Consider the following 21583-nt stretch of genomic DNA (forward strand, 5'->3'; position numbering starts at 1 on the left):
TCAACCCAAATGCTCCAAAAAAGAGACCGACAGAAAGCCCTTCCTGATTCTTTTCCTCTGCAAAATGTTCTCTGTTTCATAGTAACTATTATCCAAATGCCATGTATATACCACTGTAACACCAAATAATTGTGTTTCCTTTTCATTCATCTTGTAGCAACTGCGTTCAGAATCCTTTAATGCAACACTGTCACGTACACATTTTGGATTTTATTGTAACTGATTTAAGCAGGTATGTAACACTGTCCCACTCTAGAAATCTGAGTGAAAATGGAGTGAGTTAGCTTGAATTGTATAGCAAATAAGATGTTTTAAAACAACAGCTTTGGAAGTGCTGCATGACTTCAGGGATGGCAGCATGAAAAGGAAATATTAAATAGGTAACCTTTTAAAGACTCTCTGTCCTTATTAAGTAAACGAGACTACTGAAAAAGTACAGCCTTGGCTGTCACAATAAAGAAATGGAGTGTAGCTGGCTGTTACAAAAGGCTCTGTTCCACAGAGGTTCATCTCACCAATGTATGACCTGGTTATTGACTTGGCAAAGAAAAAAATGTGGTCTTAGTTATTCAGTAAAAGACGAGCTGGCAAACCTTGGGGTACTGGTTTAGGGTGTTAAAGTGTTAAGTCCCCTCAGATTAATACCCTTACTCAGTGCTGGAAGTTTCTGTTCCTGTAGAAGTGGCAAAGCCCCAGCGCAAAGCTCAACAATTTAGGAGTCTTAAGAGCAGTTGTTTTGGTGGCTCCTGGAACCTGGCTGTTCATGCCTGCGTGTCTTCGCTCACTTGTGCTGGTACAAGTGGTGAAACTGTTGAAACACAGAGTGAGTTAAATCACGCAGAGAGAACAGAAACGTTAAAAATGCATGAACTGGAACACAGCTGGGAGCACTTTCCTAGGCTGGCTTAACAGGTTCCCAGCCTTGGCTGCTCATGCTGCTTCCCACACTGTTGGCTGCCCCCTCGGTTGTCACATGGATGTCTATGCAAGTTGTGGTCATGGAAGCAGTCTCAGTTACACATACAAATACGTCTGAAACCCTTTCAATATGTATTTTTTTAATTCTCGTAGATCTCAGGGACCCAATTCATTGCCTGGCCCACAAAAATTGTGCTGGTAGCTCTGCTGGGGGAATTACGAGGTGGGTGAAAAGGCCAGGGATGGCACCTCTTTAACCACCTGAGAAAGAATAACTTGAGGTTACATGCGAAGGAAAACAGCTGCATTGTAAAGTGGCAAGGGAGCTCGGACAAATCATCATACTGTTTATTAGTGGACATCATTACGGAGAACAACAAGAACAACAATAAGCAACCTCCGCCCAAGGCCAGTTTACCACACAGGGCTCCCCTCCTGCAGGGCCTGTTCCAGGAAGGGAACACATTCCACTCCACATCCTGTGGCAGTACCCCAACACCCGCCAGAATCTGCTATCAGTCCTTGACCAGAAAGGGAGTGCCTTTCTCCAAAATCTTGCACTTCTCTACAGCTCTCCAGTCTTCACTTAGTAACCTCCTTCAACCAAGTAAAAACCCAGGATATGTAATTTCCCTGAGACAGGAGTGTTTTTGCAGAAATGTTTATGACTTAAGGAACTGACTGAATGCAGTAACAAAATTCGGCCATGTGTACAAACTGATGCTGAATATGTGGAGGCTGGAAATTAGAAGAAAATTCTAGTACTCAGACCAGCGAGGAGGGGGACTAACTCTAAATAACCAGAAAAAATAATAAAGGCAAAAATCTAATTACTCTTAAGTTAGAACACAGTAATGAAAGGAATTACAGAACAGCAGGGTCTCTGATGTTTGTTTCTCCCTACATTCTTAAGGTCATATTTTAAGGGATACATTTAAGGAATGTCCAGAAGAGTGCATGTTACTAAATGGAGCTACTGAAACGGTGTGAAGAGCGGCGCCTTTGACAGGGAGAGAAAGCGACAAAATGCAAACTTCTGCCTTTTAAAATCTCAAGCCAGAGCACGGCCATGCAGTCGGGGCTTCCAGTGTAATTGAAAAGAGCCTCTTGTCTTTCACAGATCACACCTGGATTGTAGGGCTTTGGCAGTTGTCAGTCTGTACCTCGCACGGCATTTACCCACTGAGCACAAAAGCAGGGACGGGAACAGCCCGCCAGGTACCGCGAGGGACGGGCGGGCCCCGCCGCGCCCCGACCCCGCCGTGCGGCCCCCGCGCCCCGCGCTCGGCGGGACTCGAACCCGCGGCCGCCCCGCTGCGGGTGGCGCAGGCGCGGTGCCGGCGGGGTCCGCGGGCGCGCAGGGGACGCGGGTCCCGCGGGGCGGCCCCGGGATCGCGGTGCGGGATCGCGGTGCCCGCCCGCGGGGGGATGTGACGCGCATGGCGGCAGCGGCGGCGCTCCCCCTGCGCCGGCAGGGAGGAGGCGGCCCTGCGCCCGGCGCCGCCTGCCCGGCCGCGCCGTGACCGGGGCTGGGCGCTGCGCGGCCCGGCGGTGACAGCGCCCGCCGTGCCCGGCGCGGGGGCGGCGGTGCGGACCGGGGGTGCCGGAGTGCGCCGGGCGTGCCGGAGCCCCGCGCCGCGTTCCGGGCGGCCTGCGCAGGGCCCCGCGGGGCGATGTAGGGGACATGCCCTGACGGGACGAGGAGCGGTCGGGCGCCGCCTGCCAGGGCACAGCTGCGCCAGCGGAGCCGCCCGCGGCGGGTCGGCCGCGCACGGCGAGGGCCCCCCGGGCACCGCCGCGATGGCCGGGGCCGGGCTCTGGGCGAGCATCAAGTCCCTGCTGCGGAGGGGCGAGGACCCGCTGTTCCTGAACGACTCCAGTGCCTTTGACTTCTCGGACGAGGTGGGGGATGAGGACTTCCCCAGGTTTAACAAGCTGCGCGTGGTGGTGGCGGACGACGGCTCGGAGGCGGCCCCGGAGACGCCGGTGAACGGGGCACCCCCGGGGCTGCCGTCCGACGACGAGTCCCTGCTGGAGCGGGACATCGCCCTGCGCAGCGCCCGGGCCGGCCGGCCGGACCCCTGCAGCGGCTGCAGCAGCCGGCGGGAGCGCTCCAAGCAGAGGAAGGTGAAGAAGCGGCTGGCGCTCGCTGCCATCCTCTACCTCCTCTTCATGACCGGGGAGCTCATAGGTGAGTCGGGGGCCCTTTGTGCCATCCCTTGGGCGCGGTGCATCACAGTTTGTTAACGCTGCTCCTGCCTTGGCTTCAAGTATTTACTGAGAGAAACCATCAGTCCTTTAGAGAAATCAGAGACATTAGCAGCACGTTCAGAGTAGTGAGAGAGAATGAAGTCCAACGTGTATTTTCAATGAAAAAATTTGCAACTTCCCTTGCCCGAATCTGTTATCAAATGTGTTAAATATGCATAAAATATGTATTCTTTTGTATGTTTAATGGCTTTTTATTTCTCCTTGTAAGTTTCTCCTATAAGTTTGTAAGGCGTTTTTAACAAAGGAGAAGCAGAATGAACAATTTCATTCTCAGTATTGTTCAGTTACTTCCATAAAATCTCGCTGTGTTTGCAATATGAGAAGAGAGAAATACACCAGATTCAGCAATACACAGTTACTTAGAACTGAAAAGACGTGTCCTGAGCTATCAATAGCAATCCAGTGAAGAAGCCACTCTCTGGACAACCTCTTGATGTCCTCCTGTGGTCTGGACTAGCATGTGCTCCATCCAGACATAAATCATACACAGTCAATTAAAGTAATAGATATTTTAATACTTCCCATTGCAAATTATAAGAGGTACCAAGTAGTTGGATTAAATTATTTGTGGGTTTTGTTTGTTAGTACTTGCAGAAGTATGGTGGGTTTTTACCTGAAAATGAGTTCCTGTATAAGTACCTGATTGTCGTTGGTCAGAAGAATGAATCTTGTGCTCAAGCTCAGCTTTTATTGTTCCCTCCTAAGGGCTCACAACCAGGTGCTGTGCAGGTGGAGGAAAACCTGTGAATTATACAGCAATCTGTACCCAACAACTGCTTTATCCAGCAGGCTTGTTGCAGGCTTGCAGCATAGGCTTGGAATAAAATTAAACGTGAAAGCCCCTGGGATGCATAGATTAGCTGTTAAATGTTATCCCTTTGCCATTATCTAATCATTTTTACAAAGTTTAATATTTATCTTTTAATCTCTGTTCATTTACCAGTACGCATGTCTTGTTACTATCTGTCTTTTGGGTACATCCATGCCATTCAGTGCAAGTGTCTGCTCGGTGGGACTCAGCCTCCTGAAGAATGCTTAAATGTTCCCAAGCACTGTCCCCTGATTTGGAGTCATGGGGACCATTATGCAGTGCCGGTACATTGATATGTATGTTGAGCCAGGTCTCTCTGTAGCAATTAATTGCTTTTAAATTGCTTTAATTTCAACATTCAAGTCTAAATCAGAGCTAATCAGATGAATTATTTGCCATAATTCACAAAAAGAAAAAAAAAAGAAATGTAATCATAAAAACTTCCTGAAAGTGAAGAACAGAGATGCCTCAGGTATAGTAATATGAGACCTACACCCTCCTCCTCCACAGCTATGCAGTTTTGGTCAGTTGTTTGCTCATGTGAAGTGAACTCATGCTCTTGGATGCTTGTCCTAGGACAGCTCTGAATTATGTTTTTAAGACAAACCTGTATGAGATGGCTAGGAAGCAAAATAGAGGATAAATAATGCCATTTTTCCTACAGATGTAGGAAAAAAAATCCTTAGGAGAAATGTTCTGTTTTTCAGAGAGAGACCAGAATACTGTGTCTGCACCAGTTTTATTTGGGACCTTATTTCAGGAATGTGGGTTAATGGAAAAAAAAGTGGTTTTGTCCTTCAGCATATCTCAGTGTGTGGTTAGTCATTAATAACACTGCCACAATACATCAGCTTATCATGGATAAGGTGCTTCGTGCCAACCCTGTTGTGGGGATTTGGCCGAATGCCTGCACTTGCCCCCTGGCTCCATGGTTTTTCTCTGGCTGAGGTTTTGGTTCAGCATGAACTCAGGTTAATTTGATAAGTAACGGTGTTGTATCTTAGATGTAGACACCCTTTAACCTGAGAATGATGTTATTTGGTTTTATTTATACCAATACCAGAGTGTTGATGTACACCGAACTTAGTTCCTCTGAAGGACCTCTTGCTGAATAATATGTCTGTGCTGTTGGCATGTTGATGCTGAACTCAGAGTGTGTGTTTGGGGCTTTGGGTCTGATTCACACTGTTGTAGACCTCTCCATAGCTAGTGCAGGGAGAGCTCTGAAAAAAATAGATGTTAAGAGTAATAATACTCTCTCATCACTGTCACATCTCCCATACAGTCAGGGTGGTGGATTTGTCTGTACAAAGCATTAGTGCTGTAGTGAAGGCTTGTCCTCCTCAGGTGCTTTTGCCACCCCTGTTTCATTCTTTGGGCACAGAATCAGAGAGCACTGAGGCCAGACCCATAAAATATTCAGGCATCCATCTTCCACAGAGAATAAATAGAGGGCTTGGGCATCTCTGTACTTTCGTGGATCTCGACCTGAATGACTTGTCAATAGGGCAAGTAGTCAGCAGCAGAAGAGTAACTAAAGAAAGAGCCCTCGAGTCCTGGGTCAGTGCCCTACTTGTTTAATTTCTTTCACTCCAGCCCTGTGATGTGTTCTGTCTGGTTGGTTTCAAATTTTGGAACTTTATGAATTGATCTAAAGCTCAGGTATTTGGGAAACTGTTTGATCATATAGGATGTTGTAACTGACTTCTTTCTATGACCTTTGACAGATTTGAGTTTCTGAGAAAAAGACAGAAGACCCTCTCAGACGATTAATTCACTCAGTAAAAATCTTTCTGCTGTCTGTTACTAATGTCAAGATGAAGGAAATCTTATTTCAGCAGCTTTTTTTGTGAAATCTTGATTGACATATTTTTTTCAAAGGGTAGCCAAGCTCATTACTCCAGCCTATCTCAGTGTTTGTTGTTTAATTTGATGAACAGTCAGGTAAAAACTTACGCTTTGTGGAAACCATTTTGCATCAAGAAAAGAAAATCATACCACAAAACCTAGTTAGCTTTTCTGACAGGGTTTTGATGTTTTCAGCTATGTTTGAGGATTTCTAATTGATTGTGCATGAGAAGAACTTCTATCCTTCACAGGTCACTGAAAACAGTGGTGAACCATCAAGCTGTCTATTTGTAAAGGTTATACATGTCTTTTTTTCTAAGTTGCCAATTGTGTTTAAATAGCCCCTAGGCAGTACCTTTAACCAAGCAATGAACTTTTGGGAACAGAGAACCTTTGATTTCAGAATTCAATAAATGTCAATAATGTTTTCTTAATCCACACACTGCATTATGGTCAGCTTCAGTACCTGAATTCCTTCTTTACCATTTTATTTTGAAAGGCTTTAAAGGTGAGAGGCTGGGTGAAATAGAATTGACTCACCTTGGACTGAAGTGATTCTCAAAATTAATACTTTAGAATTAACATATATACTGTAAATAATGATACGTGTAAACTGCTGAACTGAATGTCTTCAGAAATAAATTGTTTTTTCTTTTCTGTTGACTATAAAAGAGGCTGAGTTGCACTTTCCTAAGTATTTTTTTTAAATTATGTGAGAACACAAACTAATTCAGAAAGGAAAGCCGTAACTCATTTTACTCAAAAAGCCACTGAATTGCTAAATCTTTGAGCTGTGATGGCCTTTTGGAGAAATTCAGAAGAGGAATTTGACTTAGGATGGGAACTGGTTGAAATGTAGTGTATTTGTAGTTACCCACAGTACAGCAACACTACAGCAGCAGCCACGCTGTGCGTGTTTGGCTGGGGAGGAGAGAGTAGCTCTGTCTGCAGGTGTGCACATACAAACACCCACAGCCACACACACACAGGTTTTATGACTGATCTTAAAAACAAAGTTGTGAATTCCTCTTTGCCATTTCTTCGTGGTCAGCCTCTTCACTAAGACAATTTTAATTGTATGTAAAATTGCTTTATTTGAAATGTTAGTTGGAGCCTCAAGCCTGCCAAATGGCACACAAATGGCACACCAGCTGCATGCTTCACTTGGTACAAATTTACAGGCTGAATGACAATCTCAAGGTAAAAAGAGAAACCAAATCATGGCTGAGCTGACACTGAAGATGTGATCTTTCCTGAGAAAATGGGCTTACCTTCAAGCATATGGAAGACAACACAGTCCGTCCTTGATTCCCCTTTGGATAAGGGATACTTAAGAGAGAGGTGCATTGTTCAAATCTCTCACCATCCAGTAGTGGCATTAGCAATTGAATTGGAACAAAGATATTAACCTTTGATCTCGGGTTATTTGTCTCAATACAGCTCATAATTACGAGAAAAAAATTATGGTAATAAATAACAGAGAAGAATGCTGTGCAATTGAAAGTCATTGCTTGCAATAGATATTGGCAGAACTCACACAATCCTGCCAGGACAGGGAATAATGAAGGTTAAAAGGTATTTTAGCAAAAATAGAAAGGGGGCAGGGTAAATTTCCTTTTTATTGAGTCTTTGGACTTCTGTCCCTGTTCTGAAATATCACAATGTTTAACAGAGGTAGTTTAATAAAAGGATCAGTTGATTAAACACATGTGCAGTAATATATAGAGGAAAGATACAAAACTATTTTGGGCCTCATCTTGCACAGGTTATTATGCAAGTAGTCTGTGTGAGAATAACAGGAGTGAATCCTTTTTATGTTACTCTTAATAGAAAGCACACTTGACTGCACTTTTAACTGTGGTAGCTTTAAATTACAGCATGGCGTTTTGCTTGTAATAGCAAACCCACCCCCCCTTTTAGTGATTATAAGACGGGCTCTCCTGCACTTAATGCACTGTTCTGAAAATAAATAACTGTCAGCTGTGCCAAGAGGATATTATATAGGATAATTAAAAATGTCGTGTGTCCTGACTTTTCCAATTTTGTTTTCAGGTGGCTATGTTGCTAACAGTCTAGCAATTATGACAGATGCACTTCACATGTTAACTGACCTTAGTGGTATTATTTTGACCCTGCTTGCTCTCTGGCTGTCTGCAAAATCTCCAACAAAGAGGTTCACTTTTGGATTTCATCGCTTAGGTATGTAAATATCAGATTTTGCTATTACAGAGTATTTTAAGCAACAACTGTAAAGATCAGCAAGTTCTAGAAGAATAAGTAACTAGAAAGAAAGTAGCAGCAAACCTAAGAGTTGCTTTAACACCCTGACTCTTAATGCCCTTTCACTGGCCATTGTGGATATACTACTTAGGTAGTATTGCCACAAGGGAATAGATAAAAAACCCCTGTGGCTCAAAGTTTGATGGCAGAGTCTCATTCACTGGGAGCAGGATGAGTCTGTTCATCTCTGTGGAACTAGGACTTGGCAGAATCAGAGTTAAATTCTGAATGCTTGATTCATCTTTATCTTAAAGAGGAAGGTTGGGGAATTGGATACATGATCACATTGTGACTTCCTGCAAATTAACCATGGCCTAAAATGATTAAAAAGGGTTCAGAGGAGGGAAACTGTTCTGAGTGAGAACAAGGGTGGCTGCAGAGCTGTGTTTCACAGCCCGTCCATAGTTAATGGGCTGTTGCATCAGCTCAGGCCCCTGTGCACCTTTGTGCTTTGGAACTGAGGCTGCTGAGCAAAAGAGGGATACATTCTTTGTACTCACTGCTGTACCACTGTTACTGCTCCTGTGACACACTGAGGAGCTTGTTGGTGCAGGAGCTGTGCACATCAGTCTGTTGTTGTTCACAACAGATTATTGCCAGTGCCCAGGATTTATGAGGTCTCATTGACTTCAGCAGAATCGTGACACTGGAAAAAGGTCTTATTCAATGTGAAAAATGACATTTTAATCCAGAACTAAAAAGTTATGTCGAACATATTATTAGAGAGCCGTGCCCTGCCCGAAGTTGCATACATCATTCCTCTTGCATTCCCCAAACCACACAAAGCTGAGGTCAAAATGTCCTGTGGTTTGCAATACAGCAAGTTATTTAACCTCTGCCTGGTTTACGTGTCTGTAAAAAGAAGTATAAACAGAATTATGAACTAAACCTTGGAAGGGTATTTTCAGGATTCATTACTTCATGATTGGAAATGTAATGATGATACAGGGTGTTTTCCTGTGGTTGTGAATTGGATATAATAATTCACAATATACAGCTGCAGGTCTTCTAGACATTTTATCAAAATCTTCAAAGCTTTATTTTTCATGAAATAGATAATTTCTATTGTCACATTTTCTACCTGTGCCCTATACATTCTATAGAATACATTTTTCAAGGAATTTCAGTCTTATGTAGTCATTATTTGCAATTCTTATTTTGGCTGCTAGAACAGCAGTAGAATTCAACAACTCCATCACTCCTTGTCATTTGTCATCAGTTAGTCACTAATGCATGAATGCATAACTCTGTACACTAGCAAAGCTCTTTGGGGCTTTAGCAAGAAAGCATTAGCAATGCCAGCATTTCCCATTACAAACTTTTCTTTCATGAAGTTTTAATTTTGCCATAGGAGCTCCCCTAATACTGAAACCTGACCTTGCAGGTAGGCCCCTGGCATTTGCTCATACTCTCCAGAAGGATGTTTGCTAGCATTTATACATACTTTAACCCTATTTCAAAATCATTTGAGTAGTTTATATGTCTTTGTAACTTTTCTAAAACCAAATAGCACATAAATTAAAAATGCCATGGCCTAGCTTAAAACAGTTTATCTTGGGAAAAATAAAAGAAACTTACTTAACCATTAAAATCTTTTTCAATTCTGTAAATTTTCACTGACTTTTCAATTAATTTGCAAGGACAAATCCCTGAGGATTCCTGCCATCTCATTTTCTATATCTCTTTTTCTTGTCATTTTACTGCCAGGAAAAGTACTGACCAGACTGATCCAGTGGTGGTCCATGGGCTCGATCTAGCCAATAAAATTAGTTTGTATTGCCTACCACCTTGTCCCTGGGAGAAGCTACAGGGAGCAGCCTCTCAGTTCTGCAACAATTACTCCTTTTCTGCTGCCCAGTGCCAGTAGGTGGTCAAAGACTAGAACAGGTTGTGGAGTGTCCACAACTGGAAAAACACAAAACCCTACTGGAAGGAGCCCTGAGCAACCTGCTGGAGTTTCCCTCCTCTGAGCAGGACTGCACAGTTTCCAGGGGTTCCTTCCTACCTCAGCCATTGTTCTGCACTGCAGCAGTGCCGCTCTGTCTGGTGGAGGAGGAGGAGGACTAGGACCTGGGGCTGGGGGGAGAGTTTCTGTGGCTGTAGTAAGGAAGAGGAAGCAGGTGAAAGCTCTACCAGGGACCTCCAAAGTACAGAAGATGGGATGGTTCAAAACTGCTACACAGAGTTTTTTTAAAAATCCCGTTTGTGAAATTTATATGCCTGGTTTAGGCACCCAGTCTGAATGCCATGGCCTGAGGGCCCACTTTCACACATCAGTGAATGCTGGCAATGGAACAAAGCAGTTTCTAGGGTATATCCTTGCTGTAACACATTTTCCCAAATAACCTATATGTAAGAAGCTTGTCAGCAAATAACATCATTTCAACAATAGCTTAAATTCCATGTGAGAGATGTTAAAACATGACAGAATGTTAAAAATAGGGTACAGATTGGGCATCTGTCACAGAAAAATGTGGAGCGCTTGTTTAAAGCTGGGAATATATGCAAGAACTGTCTCATCACTGACCTGCTTTACATTAAGTTTAAGATAATCCATACATACAGTAGGCATGAGAACATTCTAATGAACAATGTTTCTGGTACTCATTATCATTTTTGCTTGTAAAATGATGAATTTTCAAACTTGTTCCCATAAACATTGCTTGGTAAAGACAACAGACCTATTACTTGTCTAGTCAAATTCCAGAGGGAAGTTAGTACTAGTTTTCATTTATTTGAATTCTCTCTGGATGCACATTATGTATGCTCCATCTTCAGTTTTATTCCATTCTCAGGGGTGAAAATGAGGCTGACAGATTCAGGAATGGTTTAGAAAAGTGAAGACAAAGTAATGGAAATTGCAGTCACGTCTAAAAAGGATTGTATTCTTGAAGGCAGAAGTAGTTCTGTTTCACCACCAAGTGTAGATACCTCCTTTTCAGCAAGACACCGAGCAGATTTAAGCATAGATACGGAACCTGGCACTTTTCCATTGCTGCAGAGACAATGTTAGTAATGACAGAATCAGCCAGTCCACTGAGCCAGTGCACAGTTCATTTCACAAGAAGTGAAAGATCTCAGCACAAATGTACAGTGCTGACACGACAGTGACTGTGGAAGGCCCTGCAAGGAAAACACTGACTTCCATTGCAGAAAACATGGGTTTAGATTGTAGAAGCACTCTATGTTATTTCTCTGGTAAATGGTAATGTGCCATGGCTTCAAAAGTTTTTTAAAAAGCATTCTGGAAAACCTTCTAAGCAATGTATTGTGTGTTTTTAAGGCTGTTGCCCTGAGTAATCTGCCAACTTTGTAAAGAAGGCTGCCACTTACACAGATATTTCCAGGATTTTCAGGTTGCTCTGAAATCATCTGAGACAGTTGCCTTTCAGAGCCTTGTTACTGCCTGGTAATGCTGGTACTTGTCCAGGCAGTGACACACCACCCAGCAGCTGAATGCATTGGGGTGAGTTTCTCCTCCCGTAATTCAGTGTATGGATCAAGTGATTTTGGTGATATTAAAATGCTGATATGGCTGCATGGGTCTTTTTATGTCATATTCAATAAATAAAATTAAAACACTTCTGTGTCAGAAGTGACATTTTCTGCAGTAATCAAAGGTGGTTACAAAATCTACATGCTGACAGATTCAAAGTGGAGGGAGAAGTGAGGCAATTCTCAGATGAGTATTCTCAGAGCTGTGCTATAGCCAAGAGCAGAACTTTGCCCTTACTGGGGAATAAATCAGGGCAACATGTGTGGACCTAAGGGGAAGAACAACCATTCAAATTTCAAGTAAATTAATTCTAACTCTGATCTTTGAGTTCACACAGGAAGGCTGAGGTCCCAGTGATCCATCTGGCAAGTGACAGTAATGAGCATTACACATAATGATTACAGATTACTCAGGCATGGCTGCAGATTTGCATGCAAGTACAATGGAGTGAGCATTAAGGTCTTCCCAGTGCTTTTTGCAAAGCCCTGTATTAACTTGCTTATAACTGAGACAGTTGTTAACTGGGCCAGTGTTTTCTCTCTCAGCTATCTTGCCTTTTTTTTTTTTTTTCCTTTTTTTAAACTTCAGTTGCAGCAGGGTAATAATTTTAAGCTAGAGGGTAAAAGTATGTTTATGATAAAATGAATCTAGTGACCCATTTAGGAATACCTGTATTCTTTGTAGTAAGACCTTAAAACTGTAGTGTAGACTCGTCCTCCTCAGGTTTATGTATGCTGTTACCAGCCCAATTTCGTCACTGAGGCAAACAGCACAAAAGGTCCTGACCTGTAGAATATTCAGACCTGTTTACCTCACATCTGAACAGGAGGAACCTTGTAGAGAGCTCTCACCACTTTTCACAGATGTCAATGGCAGTGGAAGGTGCAGTGCAGTCAAATAATTAGGAGTTTTTATTAACTTTCTAATTTTATCTTTATATATTTCCTTTTGAAAGTCCCTGCTGATCAGATAAAATTCCTACACCAAAATATTGGTCATAATGCTCTTACTTTTGTGAAATATGAATATTTGGTAAATATTAGATAATGTTAAAACAGCATATCACACCAATAGAGATACTAACATTCAGCAATCCTTTGTAGCTGAAATCTGCAATAGGTAATGTGTATGTGTAGAAGCTTAGGACTGTCATGTCTGACCAGTTTGTACTGTTCAGTTTCTTTATCTTTTTATAATTTCTTCTCCATCCTAAATACAAAAGGATATATAAAAGTCATTTCTAAATCCAGCTTAATACTGTGGACACTTGAAATCAGGCCTTCTCTTATTTGTAGGTGTGTTGGTGATGTTTGAGATCACCTGTCCTCCTCTCCCCTGGGCACGGCCTTTGCCTGCAGCTTCTCAGGCAAATGTTCTGGCTTGTCTGAGGAAGTCAGGGTCATCACCTCTGCAGAAGTTTTCAGAGAAGACATAGTTTGAGGGATATGCTGGTGGCAGGGAAGCATGAAGGAGCTGATGAGAACAAACTCCATTTGTTAATCCTACTTTACAAGTGTTATTTACCGCTAAACATATTAGTTTATAGTTGGTTTTATAATACTCATAAAATCGTTAAAAACATTAAGGCTCTGTCCATGTTCTAATTTGGAAATAGAAATAGATCTGAGACACATTTTTATAATGTTGTTTCCTTTCTTTTTGCAGAAGTACTGTCAGCCATCATTAGTGTATTGCTGGTCTATATCCTTATGGCATTCCTCTTGTATGAGGCTGTTCAAAGAACTATCCATATGGACTATGAAATAAATGGTGATATCATGCTGATCACAGCGGCCGTCGGTGTTGCAGTTAACTTAATGTAAGATCTCCCCTTCTCTCCATTAACACTCATAAATGTATTTCTGAATAAGCTGCTAATTCATTCATGGCCTGTAACTTTTCCCATGTAACTTTTCCATGGGATATAATTTTGCTGGACCTCTTAAATTTCGTAGATAAGACCAGAAATTATGCTGAGTATTACTTTTTCAATTATTTTGTTTAAACTGAAAGGGAAAAAAGCAACAAAATATTAAGCTATTAGAGAGCATCCAAAAGAGGGCAATCAAGATGGTGAAGGGCTTTGAGGGGAAGCCGAGTGAGGGGCAGCTGAGGGCACTTGGTCTGTTCAGCCTGGAGGAGACCGAGGGGAGACCTCATTGCAGTTTCAACTTCCTTGTGAGGGGAAGAGCAGGGGCAGGCACTGATCTCTGCTCTGTGGAGACCAGAGACAGGACCCGAGGGAATGGCCTGAAGTTGTGTCAGGGGAGGTTTAGGTTGGACATTAGAAAAAAAGTTCTTCAACCAGAGGGTGGCTGGAACAGGCTCCCCAGAACAGTGGTCACAGCACCAAGGCTGCCAGAGCTCAAGATGTGTTTGGACAATGCTCTCAGGCACAGGGTGTGATTCTTGGAGATGGTCCTACGCAGGGCTCAGAGTTGGACTTGACAATCCTTGTGGGTCCCTTCCAACTTGGCATATTCTGTGATTCTGTGAAAACCTACCCACACACCCAACTCTAAAAGCCTGTTTCTTGGAGTGCTTTTCTTTTTTCCCTTTCAGAATGGGTTTTTTGCTGAATCAGTCTGGCCACCTTCACTCTCACTCGCACTCCCACCCTCACTCTCACGTACCTCAGTCGAGCTCTCCGAGCACGGCCCACGGCAGTGGCCATGGCCATGGACATGGCAGTGGCCATGGACACAGCAGCCTTGCCGTGAGAGCAGCATTTGTACACGCCCTGGGGGACCTGGTACAAAGTATTGGAGTGCTCGTGGCTGCCTACATCATACGCTTTAAGGTAAGGAATGGCTGCTCTTTGAGGCAGCGTGGAATTCTTTTAACTTAAACTCCAGTGATTAAATTAAAAAGGGGCCTGTTGTTATAAGTATGAAAAATAGCTGTGATATTTTATTATAAGCTTCATACATTCATGCAAAATAAGCAAAACTATCTCTACTACATATTTTATAACTATTCGAACAAAAAAATTCATAGAAATTGAAACTAGAACTAACTGCATTTTCTGAGTCACATTTTTGTAAGTGAGCTTATTTTCATACATCCTTTTAACACTGTGGATTTTCCCTTGCAGCCAGAATACAAGATTGCTGATCCTATATGTACATATGTATTTTCCATACTGGTGGTTTTCACAACAGTTCGAATTCTCTGTGACACGGGAGTTATTATTCTGGAAGGTAAGATCTGTGCACAGTCTGCAGTACTTTACATGCCAAATACCAGAGAGCACTGGCAATTTTTTTGACATCACAATCACCATTTCTAAGTGGATTGTGCCTGGAGATCTGTTTGTCTTGCTGCTGCTGTCTGTTGGTTCCTTACGGCTCATCTAAATTGCTGCAGTGTTTGGGTGTGTTTGTCCTCTGCCAGAATGACACAAGTCCTACCTGTGCTCCCACTTTGCCATCAGGAGGTGGGGAAGTGAAACACATACAACTTTCTTGTGTGTCTGCAGTGGCTCTCAGCTGAACCAAGTGAACCTTTGCTCAGATTCAGTTCTACACTTTCACTTCAGTTACTTGTGAAGTTGAAGTGGATGTGGATGAGTGTAAAAGGAGGAAGCTTAGACCAAATGACTGGACAGATGGTTCACCTCTGTCCTGTCTTCCCCTTTTCCACAAGTGCCTTTGTGTTACTTGTGTGCTTCTGCTGTTACCACAGGGGAAGCTACAAGTAAAGAGTGGTGTAAAAGAAGAAATAAAATAGGGAAGAAAAACCTGAACATAGGCTAAAGAATCTTATCTCATGTAGAGGGAAAGATGCCAGCAACATTCTTTGCTTTATCGTAGCTTACCTGCCAACTCTTACTGCTTGATCTAGTGCTCTTACTTTATGAAAGTGAAGATGTTAGGGCTGGGAGAAAAATGCTAGGTTTTAGCTGCACCTTCCTAGCTGTCTCAAGTGAATTATTACTGACTTTACTTTTATTATGTTACGAGGTTAAATCAGAAAACTCAGAATCTTCATTCAAGTGTATTTGCTGTCACTTAGGATTAAAAAAAAAAAAAGGCAACAAAATGGAAGTTCACTGAGAAGGCAAAACCAATGAAATTTGCTCAAGAATCCTTAATTAGCTCCAAGGCAATAGCTCAGATTTGGCTGCAGAAAACAGATAAGACTAATGATGTATCAGATTCCAGATGTTGTGAGTTGTTGCTGTTTGCATAGGTATCCCAGCTGTCATAAAAATCCCCTATTAATGATATTATTAAAAGTGATGATACATGGGCTTTATGCATGGCAGGGAATTTTTCCAACTCAAATTCAGGATCTCCAGAGAATGAACTTGCATTTATATTGGAAACTACTTCAAGATCCTTGAAATTGGTCCTTTTGGTATTAATTTCAACTTAAGTTTCATCATTAGACTAGGAGTACTAAATTAAAACATTGAATAGCTTTCTAACACAAGCAATGAGATTCTAGCTTTTCATTAAGATTAATAAAGCAGAATGGAAGTTTGTCAAGAGTGTGTTGTAGATATGAGGATTTAAATCTGTGTTTCCTGGGAAAAAGGAAGCTGTACAAATAATACCAGGCAGTTATTTATCAGCTAAATAACTTTTGATGGTCTCCATGAGAAGGAAAATTTTGTTTCATGTGAGACAATCCTAGACATAGAACTTTCAAAAGAGATGGTACTGGAACTGACATAATTTAAAAGAAAGTAAGGCATCAGGTTTGGAGAAATCATGCAAAAAATGAAGAAATTTGAGAAGCGAGTATATATAAAGAAACTCCATAAAACTGGAAGATAAACAGTAAAAAGCTTTTATAGAAATAAAACTATTCAGAGTTTATTCAGTCTGTTTGTATTAGTTTTTGACCCATGTTGATCATCTAGAATTTTGATTTTGCCCTTTGTACAGATCAAGGGTGGTGGTGGGAAGCTATAGAGGCGCTGCAACTACTGAAAATACCAAAAGGACTTGATCAGAGCAGTCAGTGATTTGCAGAGGTGCCACCCTGTGAGATGAAGTCCTGTGAGTTAATGCTGCAGATGGGTTACTGTGAGCCTGTGAACATCATACCAGTTACTTGAAGAGAAGTTTCAGGAGACAGGCCCTGGTGTTTTTTTCCTGTATTCTGACCTCAGAGTCTGGTTGAAGCAGTTACTGGGGGTTAGAAGCCGCAGTAAAGTTGTCTACAAAAGTACATCATTCCAAGGGATCTAATGCTGGTTGTTGCCAGAGAGCGGATTCTGGGCAGGACAAATTACATTTGAGGCAGCACTGCAATTCCTGTTCAACTTCTGTGTCCATACAGGCCAATTTCCATATTATTTTCTGCTAATAACATGGAAGTTACTTATCACTTCCAACAGTATAAATTCTATCTTTTTTGGCATTGAGTACTGTCATGAAAGGCCACTGAGAGTTTCCAGGAGACAGAATTAATTTTATCTCTTGTTTGGAATCACAGGAGTTCCGAGGCATTTAAACGTGGACCGCATCAAGGAAGACTTGATGAAAATTGAAGATGTTTATTCTATAGAAGATTTAAATGTTTGGTCTCTCACTGCAGGAAAAACAACTGCCATAGTCCACTTGCAACTGGGTAAGCTGCTGTATAGCATAATTCTAAATTAAATGTAAGTGTAGGAAAACCCCCACCACTTCCTCTTCATATTGTTATCTAAGTTGAACCAAGAAATATTATTCTGGGGTTTTGTGCAGTGAGGAATAAAACCTCTTTGCCCAGAAAGATATGGTGTAAATGAAAATTGTGCAAATAAAATACATTCACACCAAAACATCCAGTACAGATTCTCTGGGTAGGGGTAAAAAAGCAACACACAATTTTTCCTCAGAAGTTCTCTCACTTGCCTAGGAAAAGAAAAGGGGAAGTTCTAACGTGGAACAATCTGACATGTGAAAAACAAATGTTTTGCCAAAACATATGCTGATTTACACATCTAACTATACCATGAATATTAATTCTTAGTGAGAAAGCTCAGGTTTTGGGGGGATGGTGTCTAACACATACGGTTTTACCAAGAGTTGAATCTAGTTGGAGAATATAGACCTAAAAGTGTAAAATAATGGAGAGAGAGTACACAGTGACCACAGAACAACATTAAACTAATAAATGAGCCTGAACAAAGATTATTGTAGTTGGTAACACTGTGATACATTTGAGAACAGATGGATTGTCTGAGTTTCTTAGATAGTGAATTTATTATGATTTTCTTAATTTTCCAGTTCCTGGTAGTTCATCTAAATGGGAGGACGTTCAGTCCAAGGCCCGACACCTGCTGCTGAACACCTTTGGAATGTACAAGTGCTCTGTCCAGCTCCAGAGTTACAAACAGGAAATCAGCAAAACCTGTGCAAGTTGTCAGAGTTCCAGTGCCTAATTTCATATGTTTTGGGAACTGCTGCCTTATTCTTTACCTTGTAGTCAAAGACTGAGAGCAATAAATGCAAAATGAAAATTCTCAAATAGTGACCATGAATATGTGGCTTTGTACCATGGGACATGCAGCAGGGAGAACTGGTGCTGCAGAAAGTGCAGTGGTTGCCCTACAGAACGTGTGTTTTACTCTCTCCCTTGTACTGATTTATTCAATTTATTATGATTTTGAGACAAAGCTGTTTTCAGATTATTGTTTACAAACTGCAACGTGGCTCTGCAGATACCTCACAAATTACAGTCCAATATTGTCCTTTAGTCATTATGTACCACAAAGTACCTGCACTCCAAATGGAGCATCAAATATTCAGTATTTCAATCAAAAGTCTCTTAATGCTGACCCTGCCAGGGTTGCACAATATGTCATGATCCCCAAATTCATTATCAGTATTTTTGCAATAGTAATTTTCATACAGTATCTTAAACTGGAATGCATACAGTGCTAGTTGAATTCTTGTGGAAACTGTCCCTTTGGAGACACTGCAAAATACAGAATTTACTATACCCACACCAGAAAGTTAGCTTTAATCTGGGCATTCAGAGATCCAGACAGGAAGATCTTTGCCCAGACTTGTGGTATTTAACTAGAGACCCAACACTGGACCCAAAGTGTTTTAAGTGATCAGTTATCTTAATGTATTTTAGAATAGGGTTTATACATTAGAAACAGGTTATTTATTTTACAAAGTTTTGACTTGTAAGATGACTTTCTTATAAATAGTCTTGAATGTCTAAACCCATCACATTAAAAGGCCAGTTGCTTAGCATGCACTCTAATTGTAATTAATAAATGTCCTGTAATTGATCATTTTTCCATGATTGTTCTGTTTTAAAAGAAAAGTCAAATGTTAGAAATAATGCTTGATGTGCAGATGCTCTCCAGTGCAATCTGCAGACATGCCAGAGATGTGCATCCAACAGGAAAGTGGGGAGCAGGAGTTTTAGAGATGTCCTGTTCCCTCAGTCACGGGTCTCTGACCTTTCCACCTTTGCTTTGAGCACAGCACGGCAGTATCCTGACAGGAATGCCACTGCAATAGCAGTTCCCACTACTAAGCTCATGAATAAAGCAAAATCCAAGCAAGCTCAGTAACCTGATGGTGTTGGACAATGTCATAACAACCTACAGGGGCAGAAAGGCCTTTTTGTATTTATAGAGATGAGGCAGCTGAAAGGACTGTTCATTCATCTGGACACCTCAGCGTCCCCAAAGCTGAATTGTTTGGCCTCATTGTGGAACCCCTGTACTTTGAATGTACACAAGATATAAATCTTGACACTAAGCTGTCCTACACCTGCAAGCTCAGATTTGTGCCTGCTTGTGAAGTCATTGGCATTGAAGAAGTTAAGGGTGGCAAGAACACAACCTGCAAAGTTTAGAAGATGGAAAGAACTTGGCTTCAAATATTTTTTTTTGTTTATTCTGGACTTTGACCTTTATGCAGAACTTCCACTGACATCAAAAGTAGTTCTCTGTTGTGGATCAGAAAGGAAAATTTCCACCCAGTTATGGATATTGTGATACTCAGCTGTGAATACTTAAGCTGTTTTCTGTTTCTAGAGTTTCACATATTCATCAGGCTGATTTGTACCTGCAATTGGTGGTAACAATCTTGGCTTCTTTTCTTCCCTTTTTGGAGGTAGGGGTCACATGCTGAATTTTTATTGGTTAAAAGTGGCAGCACATTGTGAATTTGGACAAAGTGCACGTAACACTGGATTGTGTTTGTATCTGTTCTGGCAAGAAATGGGAATACTTGAGTCCAGCATGGGAGCTCAGGCAGCTCAGAGGCAGAGCAGCCCTGTGCTCAGGAAGGTAATGCTGCAATACAAACACTGTCATTAATTAAGCCATATCACAGTTCATGAAAAATGTGCATCCCATCCTTACAAACTTACTGGGAAAAAAAAACCAAACCACAAACAACAGGTATTTTGCACATACTAATACTCAAATGGGTTTTAATTAAATTGGGGTTTACAGTTGATGTAATTAGGTGTTGAAGTACAGTAGACATGTATTGTATTTGCAGTTTTTTAATAATTTACTACACATTTGTTTAATTGAAGAAAAAAGCAGAAGTGTGTTGCTTTGTTGTGGGTTTTATGAAATCAATTATTAAACTTCGCATTGTCTTATAAAATATTTATTTGTATTTCTCTCTCTTGTCATCTTTGAATTCTTGCAGCAATCTTTGATTCTTATAGCAGCTGTTTTTTGAAACGTCTGAACACTCAACTCAGTGTGGAGATGCTGTATATGGAATTAATTAAGTCTCTCTCTTTAGTCAGGACAGTTTAAATCTTGTTATTTCTCATGCAATAAATACACTTTTTAAAATATAAACTGATAAACAATGGTGAAGGATCACCATAAAGCAACTGGCAAAACATTCTTGAAACCCTACATTCACCCTCGAGGGGCTTTTGTTACCAAGGTCTGTAGACTGAAAGTTCAGAGAAAAGGCAATAGAAGATGAAATGACACTAAAGAATAAAAGAAGCAGTAACTTTTTATAGATACTGCAAGATCATTCTAAGTATCAGCCTAGAAATAGTCTTTCCAAGGAGATGTCCAGCACATCTAGATTATTTCACATGGCTAAGATAATTTACACTCTCCTACGCTGTTTTCTTTCTACCAAATCCTCTGCTTGAAATGAAAGGCGTATACTTGGCAGGACTTCTCTCTAACCAAAAGACTTGGAAGATAGACTTTCCACAACTAGTATCCCTGCTTTCCAGAGCTGTGCTGCAATGCTCTTGCTGACTGAACAGATGAAATCCAGTGAAAATTCTGCCACCTCTTAAAGTCTATAGTGGGAGAAGGTTTTTCCTTCCTAAATCTGTGATTGTCACCCATCCTTTTTTGAAGCACACATAGAGTTTTGATGACAACCTACTCACATGAGTCAATACAGCATTTTCATATGGAGTAGACTACAAACCCTCACATCCCACTCTTCTATTCTGAAGTGTCCTTATCCTAAGAAGAAAATTAACAGAAATGTATTTTGTTTCTGAATGTTTTCCTTGCTTAGTGCTGGTTTGTGGGTTTTTTTGTTGTTATTTTTTTTTTTAATTGTGTTGACATTTAATCTTTTCAATACCAGCAGCATTTCTTTCTACACCAGCAGAATTACCATTTAAAATGTCATACCTCAATCTGGTCTTCAATTATTTTACTACTGTACATATCTGCTATTTCTTGCAGAATCACTCCCAACTGGGAGAATGACTAAGAAAAGCAGTAGGCTGGCATTTAAAAGTGATTTTCTGACATAAACCCAAAAAACCCAAAAGACACCCATCAACTGATGAGTGGCAAGTCTTTTGTTCAGGTATTTTGGCAGAATCTCATGAGGATACTGTGCTGATGTTGCACAGAGCAGGGCTATTAAGTGTTATTTCTCTCTACAGATACTACAAGACTATAATAAATGAAGAGAGGTTGTTGGGTAATTAGACATACATACTGCAGCAGCTTCCTAGACTCCAATAAACTAGTCCATTGCCAGAGAAGT

The 21583-nt window shown here is 41.4% G+C and overlaps 1 protein-coding gene across 1 annotated transcript; it reads left to right on the forward strand.

The window, feature by feature from the left end:
• Nucleotides 1–2682: 2682 nt before the first annotated feature.
• Nucleotides 2683–19971, forward strand: SLC30A4 (solute carrier family 30 member 4). The gene is made up of 7 exons (XM_017805090.1): nucleotides 2683–3109; nucleotides 7901–8047; nucleotides 13290–13443; nucleotides 14187–14424; nucleotides 14719–14824; nucleotides 17070–17204; nucleotides 17849–19971. Exons 1-7 carry the CDS (start codon nucleotides 2719–2721, stop codon nucleotides 18001–18003), a joined length of 1326 nt encoding a protein of 441 aa, XP_017660579.1. The 5' UTR covers nucleotides 2683–2718; the 3' UTR covers nucleotides 18004–19971.
• Nucleotides 19972–21583: the final 1612 nt, after the last annotated feature.

Source organism: Lepidothrix coronata, unplaced genomic scaffold (assembly GCF_001604755.1).
Source record: "Lepidothrix coronata isolate B3197 unplaced genomic scaffold, Lepidothrix_coronata-1.0 Scaffold11, whole genome shotgun sequence".
Classification (NCBI taxonomy): Eukaryota; Metazoa; Chordata; class Aves; order Passeriformes; family Pipridae; genus Lepidothrix; species Lepidothrix coronata.